This window comes from Sycon ciliatum, chromosome 4 (assembly GCF_964019385.1).
Source record: "Sycon ciliatum chromosome 4, ocSycCili1.1, whole genome shotgun sequence".
Classification (NCBI taxonomy): Eukaryota; Metazoa; Porifera; class Calcarea; order Leucosolenida; family Sycettidae; genus Sycon; species Sycon ciliatum.
Genome location: NC_088646.1, coordinates 40,522,953 through 40,539,508, shown reverse-complemented (window position 1 = coordinate 40,539,508; position 16,556 = coordinate 40,522,953). Strand labels below are relative to the sequence as shown.

General features: G+C 50.0%; 2 protein-coding genes across 4 annotated transcripts in view; both read left to right on the top strand.

Moving 5' to 3' along the window:
- Positions 1-11,457, top strand: part of LOC135816177 (serine-rich adhesin for platelets-like) — a 35,548-nt gene extending 24,091 nt beyond the window's left edge. For 2 of the 3 annotated variants that reach the window (XM_065329572.1, XM_065329571.1), the window contains exons 12-18: positions 268-335; positions 662-2,100; positions 3,311-4,567; positions 5,640-6,967; positions 8,985-9,194; positions 9,431-9,538; positions 10,005-11,457. In XM_065329572.1, the coding sequence (XP_065185644.1) occupies positions 268-335; positions 662-2,100; positions 3,311-4,567; positions 5,640-6,967; positions 8,985-9,194; positions 9,431-9,538; positions 10,005-10,157 (4,563 nt within the window). In that variant the 3' untranslated portion in view covers positions 10,158-11,457. The remainder of the gene's footprint in view (positions 1-267; positions 336-661; positions 2,101-3,310; positions 4,568-5,639; positions 6,968-8,984; positions 9,195-9,430; positions 9,539-10,004) is intronic. The other variant, XM_065329573.1, reaches the window with a different exon arrangement.
- An 896-nt stretch (positions 11,458-12,353) lies between these two features.
- On the top strand, positions 12,354-15,957 carry LOC135816176 (ZZ-type zinc finger-containing protein 3-like). Its single transcript, XM_065329570.1, has one exon. It carries the CDS (start codon positions 12,741-12,743, stop codon positions 15,084-15,086), a length of 2,346 nt encoding a protein of 781 aa, XP_065185642.1. The 5' UTR covers positions 12,354-12,740; the 3' UTR covers positions 15,087-15,957.
- Positions 15,958-16,556: the final 599 nt, after the last annotated feature.

The window sequence follows — 16,556 nt, the reverse complement described above, 5'->3', positions numbered from 1 at the left end:
GTACCGCGAATGTCGAGTGTCAGTGAAACCGTGCTGCTACGTTGCAAGCCGCAGCTTTGCAACTTGCCGCGGAGCAGCGGAACGGCAGTGGAACCCGGCCCTAAGCACTGATTTTTGACAAGACTCTAAGGTGCATGTCGAGTCGAATATTACGAACATGGACCAGGTAATTCTTTCATCAGCTGCATTTAACTTGATACACACTTTCTGACTGCCACTACTGCTGCTGCTGCTGCTCTTTTTGTTGCCCTTGTTGTTGTGCTGTAGGTGATGAAATCGAGCAAATCTCCCGAAGGTGAAAAGTACGAAGTCATGTTCTTCGGTGATCATAGCCAGTAAGTTTCGCAATCGTTGCCGAGGAGAAAGGATATTGATGATAAAGATGGTGATGGTGATGAACAAAATACAATTTAATATACCATCATGAAGGATTAGAACACAACACGAAAAGAAAAACAATTTTATGCAAGAAAGTAATCATGAAAAAAGAATAATGATGATGGTGGTGATAGTGATGATGATGATCTTTATAGTCAATAACTCGTATAAACTAGTATCGAGTGTTTGTGACTGCTTGGCACATGCATCTGTGTCTGTGTTTGTGTCTGCATGTGCGCATACATGTATATCATCCGTATGTCAATATTTGTATTCACTCTAGTTGCACCACGCTGGCAAAGAACACCAAGCCAATCACCAAAGAACCTGGAGTAGGCCCATCGGCTGCAACAGGTTGTCACGGAAAATTCTGGCGACAAGCACTTGAAGAAGTTCAGACGTATAGTGAACTCGAAGGCACTGCTCTTCCAGAAGTGCAGAAGCTGGTGTCAGCATTACCTGCAGCGGCACCATTGCTTTCGCAGTCCAATCAAGATGCTGACTCCAGTGGTCCAGGTAGTAGGTCTGTTTCTCCTGTTGAAGTGCAGCCAGACTCTTCGTCATGTTCAACAGCGAAGGCTGCTGCTGTCACTGCTCCTGCTGAGAAGCAGCAACACAGCAGTCCTGTTCCTGCTAGGGCGAAGAAACATACCGGATCACTCTCCTCTAGTAAACCAGCAAAACCATCAACAGCTCAACTACCATCCGCGGCAATAGCTTTAAGCGCTGCTGGAGCAGCCGCTTCCAAACTTTCAGCTAGTGCTAAGCCTGCAGCTAGTGCCAAGCCTGCAGCTAGTGCAAAGCCTGCAGCTAGTGCTAAGCCTGCAGCTAGTGCTAAGCCTGCAGCTAGTGCTAAGCCTGCAGCTAGTGCTAAGCCTGCAGCTAGTGCTAAGCCTGCAGCTAGTGCTAAGCCTGCAGCAGCGTCCACTACATCAACGTCTAGCTCAGCAGCAGCAGCAGCAGCAGCAAAGCGGACATCAGCGAAAGGAACCGTGTCGACATCCAGATCTAGGAAGCCAGTGTCATCTCACACTGCCAGTGCTCCTGTCACTGCTGCTGTCACTGCTGCTGCCACTGCTGCTGCCACTGCTGCTGCCACTGCTGGCAGCAATAGCAAGACAGCAGTGCAGTTGGTGCAATCCGAACCTGTTGAACATTCCTCATTGGCCCAGGCTGCATTGTCTGAGTATGTGGATGAGGGTGATGGTGAGGTAGAGGATAGCGCTGGCAACCAATGGGTATTCAACTATGAAAATCACAATGATCGGGTGGAAGATGTAGTTCTGGTTGTCTCTGACCTATCAACCACCGACAACACACCATCGACTGACAACACTTCCTCAGAGCAGTCCAAAGGTGGAAATGGCGGCTCTCCGCATTCTACACGATCGAGTTTGAAGCGCGGTCGCTCAGCATTAGAGCAGGTTACACCTCCCCGTGGAGATGCCGGCACCGCGTCAAAGGCAGGTAACTGTGCGGCCGCGCCAGGTGCCAGTGCCAGTGCTATTGCTGCCTGCGATAGTCCCGTGTCGCAGGCCAAGCGGCGTAAGGACATTCCCGCTCTGGCTGCCATGGATGTATTTCCAGACGTAACGGAACTTGCAGCAGATGATTGCCTCTCTCCCAGTGCCTCGTCTCGTTCGGCCACCCCATCTCACACAGCACAGAGTGCAACTGGAAAAAACACGGACAACGGACAGGCTGCTTCATTGCAAGAGACAGGTGAGCTCTATCTCCCGACTTACTGGTAGCCTGTGCATGTGCCTGTGCGTGTGCCTGTGTATGTGTATGTGCCTGTGTATGTCCTTGCATAATGAGGAATTCACTGTATACCGTGTTTTACTCTGTACTTGTACATTGGTAGTCCTTTCCACGAATTGTGTCAAGAGCACACTCACAGCCACTGGTAGCTCTCTCTCTCCTCTCCTTCTCTCTCTTTCTCTCTCTCTCCTTCTCTCTCTCTCTCTCTCTCTCTCTCTCTCTCCCTCTCTCTCTCTCCCTCTCTCTCTCTCTCTCTCTCTCTCTCTCTCTCTCTCTCTCTCTCTCTCTATCTTTCTCTCTCTCTCTCTCTCTCTCTCTCTCTCTCTCTCTGTCTGTCTATTTCTCTCTCTCACTCTCTCTCTGTCTCTGTCTGTCTCTGTCTCTGTCTGTCTCTGTCTGTCTCTGTCTGTCTCTGTCTGTCTCTGTCTGTCTCTCTCTCTCTCTCTCTCTCTCTCTCTCTCTCTCTCTCTCTCTCTCTCTCTCTCTCTCTCTCTCTCTCTCTCTCTCTCTCTCTCTGTCTCTCTCTCTGTCTCCCTCTCTGTCTCCCTCTCTGTCTCTCTCTCTCTCTCTCTCTCTCTCTCTCTCTCTCTCTCTCTCTCTCTCTCTCTCTGTCTCTCTGTCTCTCTCTCTCTCTCTCTCTCTCTCTCTCTCTCTCTCTCTCTCTCTCTCTCTCTCTCTCTCTCTCTCTCTCTCTCTCGCTCTCTCTCTCTCTCTCTCTCTCTCACTCTCTCTCTCTCTCTCTCTCTCTCTCTCTCTCTCTTCATAGTCAGTCCCTCTGCCACTTGGTCACGAGTCCCTGGTCCCCCCATTCTCTTCCATGGCGTTTCCATGGGAACAGATCAGGCACCTCTGTTATACCTCTGTCAGGATGATGTGCAGCCGACTGGGCGGGCATAGCATGTATGGAACCCGGTACAGGTACATGTACTTCCGTCAATTTCACCACAAATCAGTGTGTCACTACTGTGCGTAGTGTGGGTCAATACCAGCCGTGTAGAACATTGATACACATAACCGGGACCCGCTACGATCACCCGGGGCAATACCCCTGCTCTTGCAGCGCCGGCCATCCGGTGCCTGTGTTGTGTTCTCTACTGTCTCCGTCTATTACCGTGTATGAAATGCGTGTGTGCATGCAATGGTATGTGACCTTATTGCCTGCCCTGCTTAGAGTATGACATAGTCATGGCAACAGAAGATTGCCTAGGATACGGTGTCGCCATGGCGAGGGAAGACTCGGGCACGGACGGTACACACACCCACTATCCCACTGCTAGCACCAGTGCTATTGGTCCTGCGCGCGATCCGGTCACCATGGTAACCTACGGAACTCATCCATCTAGCACTGCGAGGGAGAATGAATCCAGCTGTCGGGATAGTTCACAGTACTGGGAGTACAATGACCAGATCAGGGCCGTGTGCCAGCTGAAACTGCAGCGTCCCGACTGGGACCAGAGACAGATTGCTCAGCATCTTGCCTCTAGCCGGCAGATGAAGATTCCAGAGTCGCTTGTGCAGCGCTTCTCCGAGGCGTACACTTTTGACTCTAAGAATGAATGCTTGCTGTTTTGCCCGTTGCGAGAGAGTAGTCCTCCTCGGTTATGCGTCAGCGCGAAAGAGCTGGTCGCTCTGATTCGTGAATCGCACAAAGCAAAGCACGAGTCAGTGGATGCGTGCTTCAAGAGCCTCCGTGTGAACTATTATCCGGTTTTCAGAAGGTTTGTAGTCTGGGTGTTCAAAGAGCGTCTCAAGTGTGACGTCTGCAATCGCAGGTTGTCTACTTTGAAAACTGCCATGCCGCAATGGCCTGGGGCTGGTTATGGAGGTGGTGACGGTGCAGCAAGTGAACGCGATGCCGTTGCACCTCAGGTTGCGGCGCTGACCGAAGCTACTGTTTCACCTTGGTCAGAACTAGTTCAAACCGTCCCTGTCGGTGGTCATGACATTGCCGCCGCTGTCACTGAACATGCTGATGATGTGCGAGTAGCAAGTGCTTCTGCATTGTCTACCGTTGACACTGCTGCTGGTGCAGATGGTGCAGATGGCGCTGACGACGACGGCGATATAGAGGCTGCATGGGCAGTGGCCGCTAGCAGTGCATCGGCTCTCTCTACACGAGTAGTGTCAGGTGATGGGTCAGGTGATGGGTCAGGTGATGGGTCAGGGGTGCCTAGTGAGGCTAGTGAGGAGAACTGTCTAGCTGGTAAGGAAAGCGATGGCGATGCTGCTGATATGTATTTAGATTGGTGCAATGCCACCACTGGGGACGCTCCTCCTGATACAGACGCTCCTGATGATAATGATGATGAAAAGAGTGATTGTAATGTCCATGACAAGACAGGAGCGTCTCTGCCACTGCCACCGCCACCACCACTGTCACTGTCACAGCCACTGCCTGTGCTTCAGCCGCTACCAAGAGCCACACAAGGTATGGTGGTGTGGGTATTATTCACTCTCCGCATATGTGTGTGTGTGTGTCTGTGTGTGTGTGTACGTCTGTGTGTGTGTATGTCTGTGTCCGTGTGTGTGTGTGTGTGTCTGTGTATGTCTGTGTCTGTGTCCGTGTATGTGCATGCACGCATACACATGCATGTAACGTATCCATCCTCCGCGACTCGGTTAAAACCCTGATAGCATGAACACGGATGTGCATGCTGTGTGCTTGTCACACAAGCAGAGCCGTTTGGCCTAGTCGATGGCATGGCTGGGTAAGTGGCTCAATCTCACATGTCACTGCAATCCATTGTCGCCATCCAAGCATGCCTCAACATAGTCCTCATGCACACGATTACGCCACTGATAATTTACACTTTGAAATGTGAACACTCCTTTTCAATTACTCTCGCAGCACTCTCAGGACAATTAAATAACGTCCTTAAATTGAATAAGACTTCGATTGAGAGCCAAGGATAAAAGAGAAAAAGAAAGACCAAAGGTTTACAAGTTATCTGTTCTTTGTGTCCAACACTAACAAATATAAGCAAGATACCAGTGAGTCAGAAGATGCAACAATTAGCACAACACTGACTGCTATGATACTGACATTCAACGACCTGATGCTTAGCTGCATCACGTCTAGAATGCGCAAACCAACAGCCTTCCAACTTGGAAGGTTCTAAGTTATGAAATAACGTTTAAAAAAGGGGGGGGAGGTGAGCGGCTAAGCGCACTCAAAGGGAGAACAAGCTAAACACCACAGCGAACTAAGAATGTTAGCTATGCCAAAGTGATGATGAAGGACGAACGACCACGGCACAGGACGGCCACGGCTAATTTCGAGAACCAAATAGAATAATCATTCCTTTTTGGATCGTTCCTTGGTCATTAAATTATTATGGCAAAGAAACACCTGGCAATAATGGAGGTAACTACATACCTGCCCATACATGCTGCCTGATCTGTAAAGTTACTCGTTGACCGCTGCATGCCTAAAACCTACTAAAAAGTAACAATTTCCCTTTGTGTGTATGTGCCCTGGCTGCCGTGTGTTGCTTGCGTAGAGCTTGCTGACGGCTTGCAAGTCGGCAACGGCAACAGCTTGGTAACTGACAGCAGCAGCTTACGCATGTCCACTCCAGATTGTACATCGACACGTCCAGCTATGGCCACTACTGCTGCGGCCGGTGCTGCTGCTGCTACTGCTGCCAGTTCGAAAGATGGTACGACTCGGATGAAGACCAAATCGTTGACAAAAGATCGGTTTGGTGATAAATTCTGGGAGATCATGGACGATATCATGGCTATCTGCAAGGTCAAGGAGAAAAACCCTGACTGGGGCAAGAGGAAAATATCTGTGCATCTTGGCTCGTCACTGCAGATAGACGTGTCACGCATCCAGCGCATTACTGAATCGTTCCTCTACGACCCAGCCAAAGACTGCCTGCTGTTCTGTCCCATGGGCCAGAGCATCCCCCCGCGCCTGTGCGTCAGTCGTCAGGAGCTGATCACGCTGATTTGCAGCACGCACCAGAGCAATCACCGGCCGGCGGAGGTGTGTTACAACAGCTTGCGGACGCACTACTACCCGGTCGTGCGCGGCTTTGTCATCGGCGTCTTCAAGGACTACGTCAAATGCGACCAGTGCCGAAGCAGGTCGTTCCGTGCGCACGCCGCCAGGGTGTTGGCGGTGCGTAACGTTGACCTTCATGCTAGTGACGGCGATGACAGTGGTAGTGCCTCCGTCACCACCGCTGACAATACCAGCACTGCCACCGCTAGCATTGCCGTTGTCGCTGCCGAGGCCGCCAAGGCTGCTGCTCATGCAGTGGCTACAGCGGCTGCAGTCTCTGCTGCTACTACCTCTGGTGGTGATCAGGATGACGAGGACGACAATGATCTGGATGATCTGGATGACGCGGTGGACGATGATGACGACGATACCGATGGCTTATCACTACCACCATCGCGGGCAGAAGTTGCGTCCGGCTCAGCAATGTCATCTATGGATGCGTCTTTCGCGGCAGACAGACCCAGTGAGCCGTCCGCTGATCACAGCCCGTTGCCCGGTGATAGTCTTCCTGATGGTATTAGAAGAGGGGTACAGTGTCAGGCAGCAAGATATGCTGCGCCCACCACCACCGCCGCCGCCACCAGCAGCACATCTTCAGGTGGAGCTACAGCAGTGACTGGTGTAGCGGCGGCTGCTTGTGCGACGACGGCATCGGCACCAGCAGTGGCAGGTGTTGTCGCTACACCGCAGAGTAGTGGTTCTGCTGGGAGGTCCCGTGCGGGCCACTCAGCAGCTGTGCCACCGGCTGCCAGTAACACAGCAACGCTGCGTACAGCTAGCTGTGAAGGGTGTGTCTGCCAGCAAGATGCTATGAAGGAGGTAAGGTTGTGACTCCATGCGAATGTGCACTCACGTGTGTGTGTACGTGTGTATACATGTGTGCGCGCGTGTGTGTGCATACTGGCCAACCCTCCCGTTTTTCCCGGGAAAATCCCGGAAAATCAACACTCCTCCCGGGGTCCCGGGGATTTCAAGCAAACTCCCGGAAAAACCAAAGTTTTGTCTGATACAGGATTTTCCTGAAAACTCCATGGTTTCTCCCGAATGTCCCGGTTTTTGAACTTTTTTCAAAGGTATGTACGGTGCTCATTCGCACTTCGAACTGTGCACAGCACTTTGAAGACCTGACCATGCAAGATCTGCACTGACAAAGTGACAGGCGGGCGCCGACTGATCAAACTGCACTACAGCCTATAGGCCTAGTACAGGGTCGATCTGTGCTGTACGCACAGCTGCAGAGTCGCACGTTTTTTTGGCGGGAAAAGCTCTTTTTCACTTGTTTTTGTGCCATCCAGGGATTTTGAGAGAAATCCAGGGATTCTGCATGTCTTGTCAAGGGATTGAGATTGTGGTGGTTGGTCAGTATGTGTGTGTGTGTGTGTGTGTGTGTGTGTGTGTGTGTGTGTGTGTGTGTGTGTATGTGTGTGTTTGTGTGTGTGTGTGTGTGTGTGTGTGTGTGTGTGTGTGTGTGTGTGTGTGTGTGTGTGTGTGTGTGTGTGTGTGTGTGTGTGTGTGTGTGTGTGTGTGTGTGTGTGTGTGTGTGTGTGTGTGTGTGTGTGTGTGCATGTGTGTGCATGTGTGTGTACCATCCCGGGTCTGTGTGACGTGCAAGCGCGATTGCGGTCATGATTCGCCAACCTTCTATGCTTCTATGCCAGTGATCGCATACAACACGTTTGTGCACATTGCAAAGTATAATGAACTCGTACACATGTGTTGTTGTCTTGTTTTGGCACCGTGGTACTTATGCTAAGTAAGGTTATTCAATGCCCCTATGACCTATATGGTAATGGGTGATACATAATGATACATATTTTGAAGTACATACATACATACATGCATACATACATGCATACATACATACATACATACATACATACATACATACATACATACATACATACATACATACATACATACATACATACATACATACTTGTACTTGTACTTGTACTTGTACTTGTTGCTCACTGCCAAAACTGGTCACGTGGGTCTCCCCGGGAGAGGGGAGAGAGACTCAAAAGGAATCTTGGAAAGATGACTCAACTGGCTATTGAACCGCCCAACGGCCGACACCCCCTGAAATCCCCAAAACTCTGGGTGGACTTGAAAATGATCCCACTTATGGGCTCACCACACCTCAGTAAGTGGGTGAGGACAAGGTGCAGAAAAAGGATTGACGGCATCAGGGTATCCGTCCTGGGATCCAACTGCAGTTACCCCTGCCCCCAGTGAAGGTAATACTTGCTACTAGTGTGGGTGGCTAAATCAGAGTGGATCTGATCTAAGCGTCACTAGCATCATTGATTACACAAGAGTTAATCTAGCCAGAAGCAGTCCATGGTTAACAGGTATGTATACTTCAAATAGAAAGTAACCTGAAACCAACGAAGGTGGCAGATACAACAATACACCTTCAAGCAGCCGAGCCTGTTGGCAACAGACCCAACACAATCAGGAATAAGTGTACCCACCAACTGGACTAGCTGGCACATACATACATACATACATACACTGTATCTGCAAGTGGTGAACACACATAGCCATCATGTCCACAAGTGTAGACCCTGTCACTGCACAGGACCGCCGGAAGCAGTTATCAATTGGTCCGCTCCGACCATAGTCTTTCATACAGTTTGTTTGTGATATGGCAGGGAAATTATGCCTTCCTTAGTGGTAAACACTATGTTGGTGAACTTGGTGGCCACAAACTTGGTCCGGTGATAACCTGACCAACCGGACCAGTTCCGGCGGGCCCGACCTGTGCAGCAGTGCTCATTGTGTATGTGTATACTGATCTTTGCATTCTCTGCTGCTTTTCACGTGTTTTGTCTAGTTTGTAGAGAACAGTACAGCTGTGGTGCGGAAGTCCTGTCAGGACATGATGCAGCAGATGACTCGGCAACTAGTGGACCAGCTAACGCGCCAGCTGAAGGTTGACATTGATCTGCCCAGTCTCCTCTCGTCCATGACAAGTTCAACAATGTCAGCAGCAGCAACAGCAGCAGCTGTGAACAGTGCCGGTCTGGAGGAAGCCTTTAAGAAGGTACTGGTGTGTGCATGTAGTGTTGTGGAGTGTATCTGTGTAGCTGCGGGCACTACCGCCCACTCGGCACGGGTCAGACTTCATTAACCCCTGGTCGTGTGGCGGTTTGAAGTTAGCGGAGATTCATTCGAACTGCCTTATTTTAAGCGAGGGCCAGGGTGTTGGCCTGTAGCCTGACCCAGCTAAGACGAGTTGTGGGATTGTGGTGTTGTGATGGTGTGGTGTTGCTACTGTAGCGTGAGCGCGACCTCGTCGAGTCGCATAAAGCAGAGTTGGAAAAACTGCGCTTGCAGTACGAGCAGCAGCGCCAGCGAGCTGTGCATGAGACCAAGAAATGCATTTGGGTAAGTCTTAGCTAATGCGTGTACACTCATTTGGAAAGCCGTACATGCATGCCGTGCATCGACGCAGAACAAAGTAAGGTAGAGAGGTGGTAAGGATGTGTCTGTTACTCAATCGGTGTTGCAAGTTGAACCTGCATCAAATGTAGAAGTTTCTATGTCCCAACAAGTCCCTATACCTAGCTTTGGACTTGTTTGCTGCTGCTGCTCATATCACCATTGTAAGGACTTTGAAGAGTGATGGTACGAAAGGCCCTTTGGAAATTTTCAGTGGCATCTGTGCTTCATGTGTTAGTTAGTTTCCTCCTACAAAAATCCATGACATATGGATTCTTGTGCGTATGTGTGCATGTGAATGTGTAAACATGTGTATGTGCCAACATGTACTTGTGCGCGTATGCGTGCACATATGTGTTGTGCAAACCTGGATACATGTGAATGCGCTGTGTTTGTTTTTCTGGGCTTGCAGTGCAATGCATGCCCCAAAGAGGCCAGCTTCTTCTGCTGTAATAACGTTAACTATTGCAGCACGGAATGCCAAACAAAGGACTGGCCGCTGCACATGCACCAGTGCAGCCAGAGTGAATCAGCTACCACCTCAATTCCCCGTGCAGAATCCTAATCAGCAGCGAATGTCTTCGTGAGCACAGTCACCTCCATTATCCCGTCTAGCTCCGCATCTTAACCTGTGTCCGCGTGCGCTGGCTTATCGTCCTTATCACCACTGTCCTCTCGCTCCTCACTCGATACCAGGCCAACACGATCTCCATCAGCGCTGGTACCGGCAATGGTCGCAATAGCAACAACAACCACAGCAGCAACAGCAACAAAAAAAGCAGCAACAACAGCAACAGCAGCAGCAACAAAAACAGCATTAGGCAGTATCTGCAGTTGTTTGGTTTATTGCAGCGTAAGCAGTGCATGCCAGCAGCAGCAGCATCGGTATGTATTATGTACACTGGCAGTGCTGTCAGCGCTGGCAATTAGCAGCAACACATCAAACAAGAAACTAACGTGACGGCAACAGCAGCGGTAATAGCACCAGCAACAGCAGCAGCACAAAGCAACACAGCAGCAGAGGGGCATGCAGCAGTTACCTTAGCAACGCACTCCTCTTCAAAGGTAGTACTAGTAGTTCTGCTGCATAGATCCACCGTTAGCCTGTCGCACTCTCCTAGCAATAATGCATTATGTCTGTAATAGGTCTTGTTGTGTACAGGCCCACAGTATGGTATGGATCATCACCAATACTGGCAATAGCTAGTCATAGTATAGGAATAGATGTTGCTGTTCGCGGTCTTGACACTGCATCCTAGAAACTGAATCAGTAATGCATCGTCATGTACATGTACAATGTGCGGCATAGCGTAGCGCTGACATCCCTTCTAATAATCACACTCCTTGCATGCCGGGGAAGGCTGCGATGGCCAGCCACTACATGTATATGAAAAGCAACCGGGGTACTCTGACTTATGTCCAGCATGTACAATAACGTACTCTACACTGTCTTGTGCACAACACAGTCATACGTTCCTTCTTTTCGTTTTTTAGCTTTTAACACACTCCGCTGTACGACCTGTAGCTCCTTTTATGGGCACAAGACGGATACATAATAGCAGGAGGTTATTACATGTACATGTATGTGTTTGATGAACTCTGGAAGCTATACTTCATACATGTAGCTCAGTGGCCGTGTTTCCCTGTCACATGCTGGCCGTACATATTTTTTTGAACTATTTTACACGCCCGCTTTCTGCTGCACATTTGCCAAGGTATACTCTGCGCTTTTCTAAGCTTTTTTTATGGTGTGTGTTTCAGCGCCTCTTTTAAAACTCGCTTGTTTTGTGATCGTGTCTGCGAGAGACACTTCCTATGTCAATAAAGGACCAGGATGAGGGTGTGTGTCTGGCATGTGATTCCTAGCGATTTCGGTCTCCAACTCATGTATAGTCTTTGTTCGTAGCGGTTTCTTGTCCTGAAGCCTCTATCTCTCTTTAGTACCCATCCAGATTCCAGTGCATGGCGTATAGCAGTATACTGCGCTTGTGTGAACAGTAGCAAAAGTACACAACTACAATTCCTGCTGTTGCACCCCCCCCCCCCCCCCCTAGGCCCTCTCACCCCCATGATTTTATGCCAAGCAAAAGCTACATGACGATGACGGATGTACTTTATTATCATTCCGGCTGCACCAAAACTGTAGCACCACTACAAATTATTATAGACCTCTTGCCAGTCTTGGTATTTCATTTTTACATTTTTCACGATATTTTCAGGCCAGGCGCTAGGCTAGGCCCTTTTTTAAGTTTTTACTGTTTTGTAACTGCGCTGTAGTCTGTAGTATAGATCATGGTAGATCTACCAGGGAGTAGTACAATACCTACTACCGGTACTACTGTCAGTACTCCGTACTCCCTGATCTGTACAGTCTATGGTCTAGTCCGCTTTGAAAAAAAACAACCAACGAATCAACACCCCCTCGTACTCGTACACGCCAGTGTAGTCATGGTAGTGGTAGATCTACATGGTACGTGCGCGGTCGTCTGCTCTGTGCTCGTATTCGTACTCGCGCTCTGGCAAAACTAAAAAAATGTCCAGAAAGAAAGAACTGTTGTAAGTGACCAGGTGACCGGTGCACCCGCGCTAGCTCGCGTGATACAGCGCTATGATCCGCCCTCGCATTTGTCGTGCTGCATGCAAATAATGCGCGATAGCCTCAAACTCAAAGTCAAACTCAAAGAGGGAGTCGCAAAGGTATTTTTACAACTCGCTGCCTGCATACATGTAGTGTCACTCTAGCTCTGTCTGTGTACGAGTACGGCTACAGCAAGTGCAGAGATACAGATGGACCACTTCAAGTAGCACTCGACCTCATGATCTGAGCTCAGCTTGTCACCAAGGTCACTTGTCAGGGCTATCTAGCTTTCCATCACATGCAGTCGCGGCGGAGTCGTCTTGAAAATAATAATTGGCTTCAACACGACAATAATTGCAAAGTTACTTTTTCATTTCATGCAGTGTCTGGGCCTTTGTTGCTTCATAAACCCAAAAGAACAAAGCTGAGATCGGAATGAATAAAATTGTCACTGCTGAAACGCCTTATATTTTGTTGTAGAATTATTTAGGTGTGAAGGCTTCGTGAGGGATTGATTGATTCAGTGACATATGTAACTGTTAGTATTACGGACAGCAGGAGTGGGGTCCAATGTCAGTGCAGGCTCCCATTGCGGATGGCTTTCCGCAGGTGTTCCATCCGGACATGAATATGGAGGGCTTGACGGATACACGCAGTGGTGGCCTGTTGTCGGATCCTGATGAACCCATGATGCTCAGCATGCCTGAATTTGACCATTCTGGTGGGTACCTGAGCGATTATATGACACAGCAATTACCACGCATTGAGGTGGATGACAAATCAGAGCCACTGCTAAATTTATCTGACAGCAAACCCTTGCCTGTGGCTGGAAAGAGTACACCAAGCAAAACTGGTCTGAGATCACGGTCCCGCGATGTTTATCCCGATGCCAGCACCGAGTCGGTTGCTGGCCGTCACATGCAGAAGTGTACAAGCTGTGGAGAGGGTATCTGGCAGCGTGAAGCGGCACGCCGTACATCATCAACTGTACTGTGTCCATCCTGCAGAGTCACGCAGGCAACGAAAAAGCGTAAGAACCGGTCATCGTCAACTCGCCTGAGCAGTTCATCGGCAGCAGCGTGTACAGTATCCAGTGCCAGTACGGCCTCCACTAGTACTAGTGACAGTGTGTCTAGTGTTGCTGCAGCCACTGCTGTTGCCGATACGTCTTGCAGTCAGACCAATGCAGGCAGCAGAGCATGTTCTCCGGATGTGCTTAGCATGTGCCTATCGGAATCACTCGAGTCCGCCAGCCAGGCCCCAGAGTTGGCACCTCTCCCATTGTTGAAGGTGAAAGCAGATGACAGCAGTGACCCGATACACGTAAGGTCTGCGTCGTCCTGGGTGCCGCAGTCGAATTTGCTGCATTGTCGTCGGAAAGCTGATGAAGAGACTCTGGCTTCTCTAGATTGCCAGAGGTTCTACTTTGAATCGGACCAGCTTGCCCTGAAGGGCAATCCAGACCATGATGTGCTACTGCGTACTCTAGTCACCCTGAAGGCACAGCGCTGTCAGGCAGTTAAAGATCTAGACGTGCTGCACCAAACCAGGGCCCTGGCGCTCGCTGACCCAGCTGCTTTTGTCGAGGAGCTACGCAACGACCCTACGCAGCTTGAGATCCCGACGGCTCAACCTGTTTTAGAACTGCCACAGATTGATTGGACTCATTATGATTCAGTGATTGCGACTGGGAAGGGCACGAAAGCGCGACATAATAAGAAATCTTCGCACGGCCATCACGCCAGCAGTCTAGGCCATCATCTAGCGTCATCCGCCAGCGCATCGGCAGAGTCGGCCGCTGCATGCACAGCGGTGCAATCGAGCGGCGGAGCCAGCATGCAAACGTTCACCAACGTGCTGCACGGTCCACAGGCGGTTGCCGGTTATTCTGCCACCAGGCCGACCCTCCTGGACGCCCTGGAGGATGCACAGAGCGGACAGCGTGCGGCAGCGGCTCATCGCAGCAATCGCAGCAGCAGCTCCACCGATAGCAAGTCGAAGACGTTCAACCAGCCCTGGACGGCAGAGGAGCAGGCGCGACTCGAAGGTCTGCTTGAGACCTACCCGACAGAGCCCATCGAGGCACGCCGCTGGAAGAAGATAGCTGCCGCCCTGGGTAACCGCACACCGCGCCAGGTTGCCAGCAGGGTGCAAAAGTACTTCTTGAAGCTGAAGAAAGCGTCATTACCCGTCCCTGGCAAAGCGCCAAGCGTACCGCTGCGAAAAGGCACTAGCAGTCGGAAAACCTCGGTGTCTTCATCGTCTGAAGGTAGGCGACAACAGCGCATGTACGCTGACAAGTCAACGGCTTCAATGAGCACTATCGACTCCTCTGCTGTGTTCCTGGATGACGGTGGGAACATTGAGAACGGCATGGCTGTTCTGGACTCTACGTCATCGTTGCTCTCACACAGTGATCACCAGTTCATGAACGGTGCTGACGGTGGTCGCAGCAGCGCTCTCGATTCCGACTTTTCCGCTGAAGAAATGGATATGGAGCGGACGAGCGGTTATGCCAGCTCTACTGGTGGCAAAACGGGTAAATCCAAGTACATGGCAACGGCTACGGTGTCGGTGGCGGCGACCACAGTTGTCAAGGAGGAAGAGTTTAACTGTGATCTTGATCTTGACATGCAGCATGCAGGCTATCAGTGCGACGGCTGTGGCCAGGCACCTCTCTCTGGTATTCGCTGGCACTGTGAAGACTGCCCGGAGGAGAACTCACTAGACTTCTGCAATGACTGCGTGGATCGCTGTAATGTAGACACTGCCACTCACCTCAAGGAACATAACCTGAAACCAATTCGTCCGATTCCACCGACAGCCTTCTTCGGTCAAGATTACTCGCAGTTTGGCCAGGCACCCGGAGTTCCCTGCTTAAACTTTCTAGATGCAGGCGCATGCCCGGCCATCTAGCGATACATGACGTACCGGGACATGGCCGTGAGTTTTCAACATGGTACACCAGCCAGGTCCGGTGGTTGACTGTGCACAGCATGTGTGCCAGTTCTCTCCTGTTCATGTGTACTTGCGTCTTTGCGATGCCCATCTTGTTCTGGCACGCTAGCTGTACTGTCTTTCTCTCTCTCTCTCTCTCTATCTATCTCTCTCTATCTATCTATCTCTCTCTCTCTCTCTCTCTCTCTCTCTCTCCCTCTCTCTCTCTCTCCCTCTCTCTCTCTCGTTACATACTTGTTCAAGTAGCGGCAGGCAGACTTCATTGCGTACATGTATCATCATTTCCCCTATACTGTACACTAAGCTACACCGGCAATCACAGCTGTTATGATGATGGTGCTCATGATAAGTTTAGCTTTCATCTTGTTGGTGATCAAATTTTTACTTTATCCATCAAGTTGAGGTGTTTTCAGTGTTGAGCAGATATGCAGGCCACATACAGTATTAATCGGCAAGTGCCTACCGTCAGAACTGAGAAGTACAGTTGTTATAATATTCGTTACAAAGCCCTACCGTTTGTTTACTTATCATCGCTACGTGTTTGGTTGAGGCTGTGGCAAGCTCTATGGCGTGGCTGGTCTTCTCCTAAGTGTACTATCATGATCTTGATCATCACAGCCACCCTGTGTCTTATCCCTATGTCTTAATGCACCGCATGTGTTTATCCTATGTGCTTTTTTCCGATGTGGTCTTGTACAGTGCGGGCGCTATTACCACGTAGATCCTCCCCATCTATTTATGTTAGTCTAGTTCTTTGGAGTGTGTGCAGTTTTCGGTCACGTGATGAGTACGTACCGCTGGCAATATCCTGGCTTCTGTGCAAGTAGTACTGCTGATGTGTGCCGGTGTTTGTATTGTGTACGTGTGGGTGTGTGTGTGGGGGGGGGGGGGGCACTCAGTCACCAGAATATTGTCAAGTGCCCGAAACTCAGGGCTGTGATGAATTGTTCTCATGCACTGTTGCGCTAGTTGAGGTGATTCTGATACACTTGTAGCTTGTCTACGGTATACGCCCGTAACGGAGAGAGAGACTTTCATGTACATTGTGGTTTCAAATCTTGTTTGCATCTTTCCGTCAAACTGATGAAAATTTGATGTCTGTGTACCCGTATGTGTGTCTGTATGCTTCTCCAGTGTTTGTACCAGCGAGTAGCAAGCATGGTATTTTAGTTTTACTATTCCCTGGTTGGTACGGACACACCTGTTGACCAGGTTTATCTAATACCGGTACTAGTTCAGAACTAGTACCGGTATTAGATAAACCTTGTTATAGTTGCCAGCCGCGGAAGATTGTAGAAAGGTCACTGTTTCCGAACACAGTGTCCTCCACCTTGTTTCATGCTGTCAATCTAACACCTGTTGACCTGTACCCATGGGCTACTTCAACATGCAACAGTACATAAATGTACAGCAATGTCAGCATGTACA

Bases quoted from the DNA above. Each gene is read 5' to 3' on its own strand.
- LOC135816176 (XM_065329570.1), top strand. From the start codon at position 12,741: ATGTCAGTGCAGGCTCCCATTGCGGATGGCTTTCCGCAGGTGTTCCAT.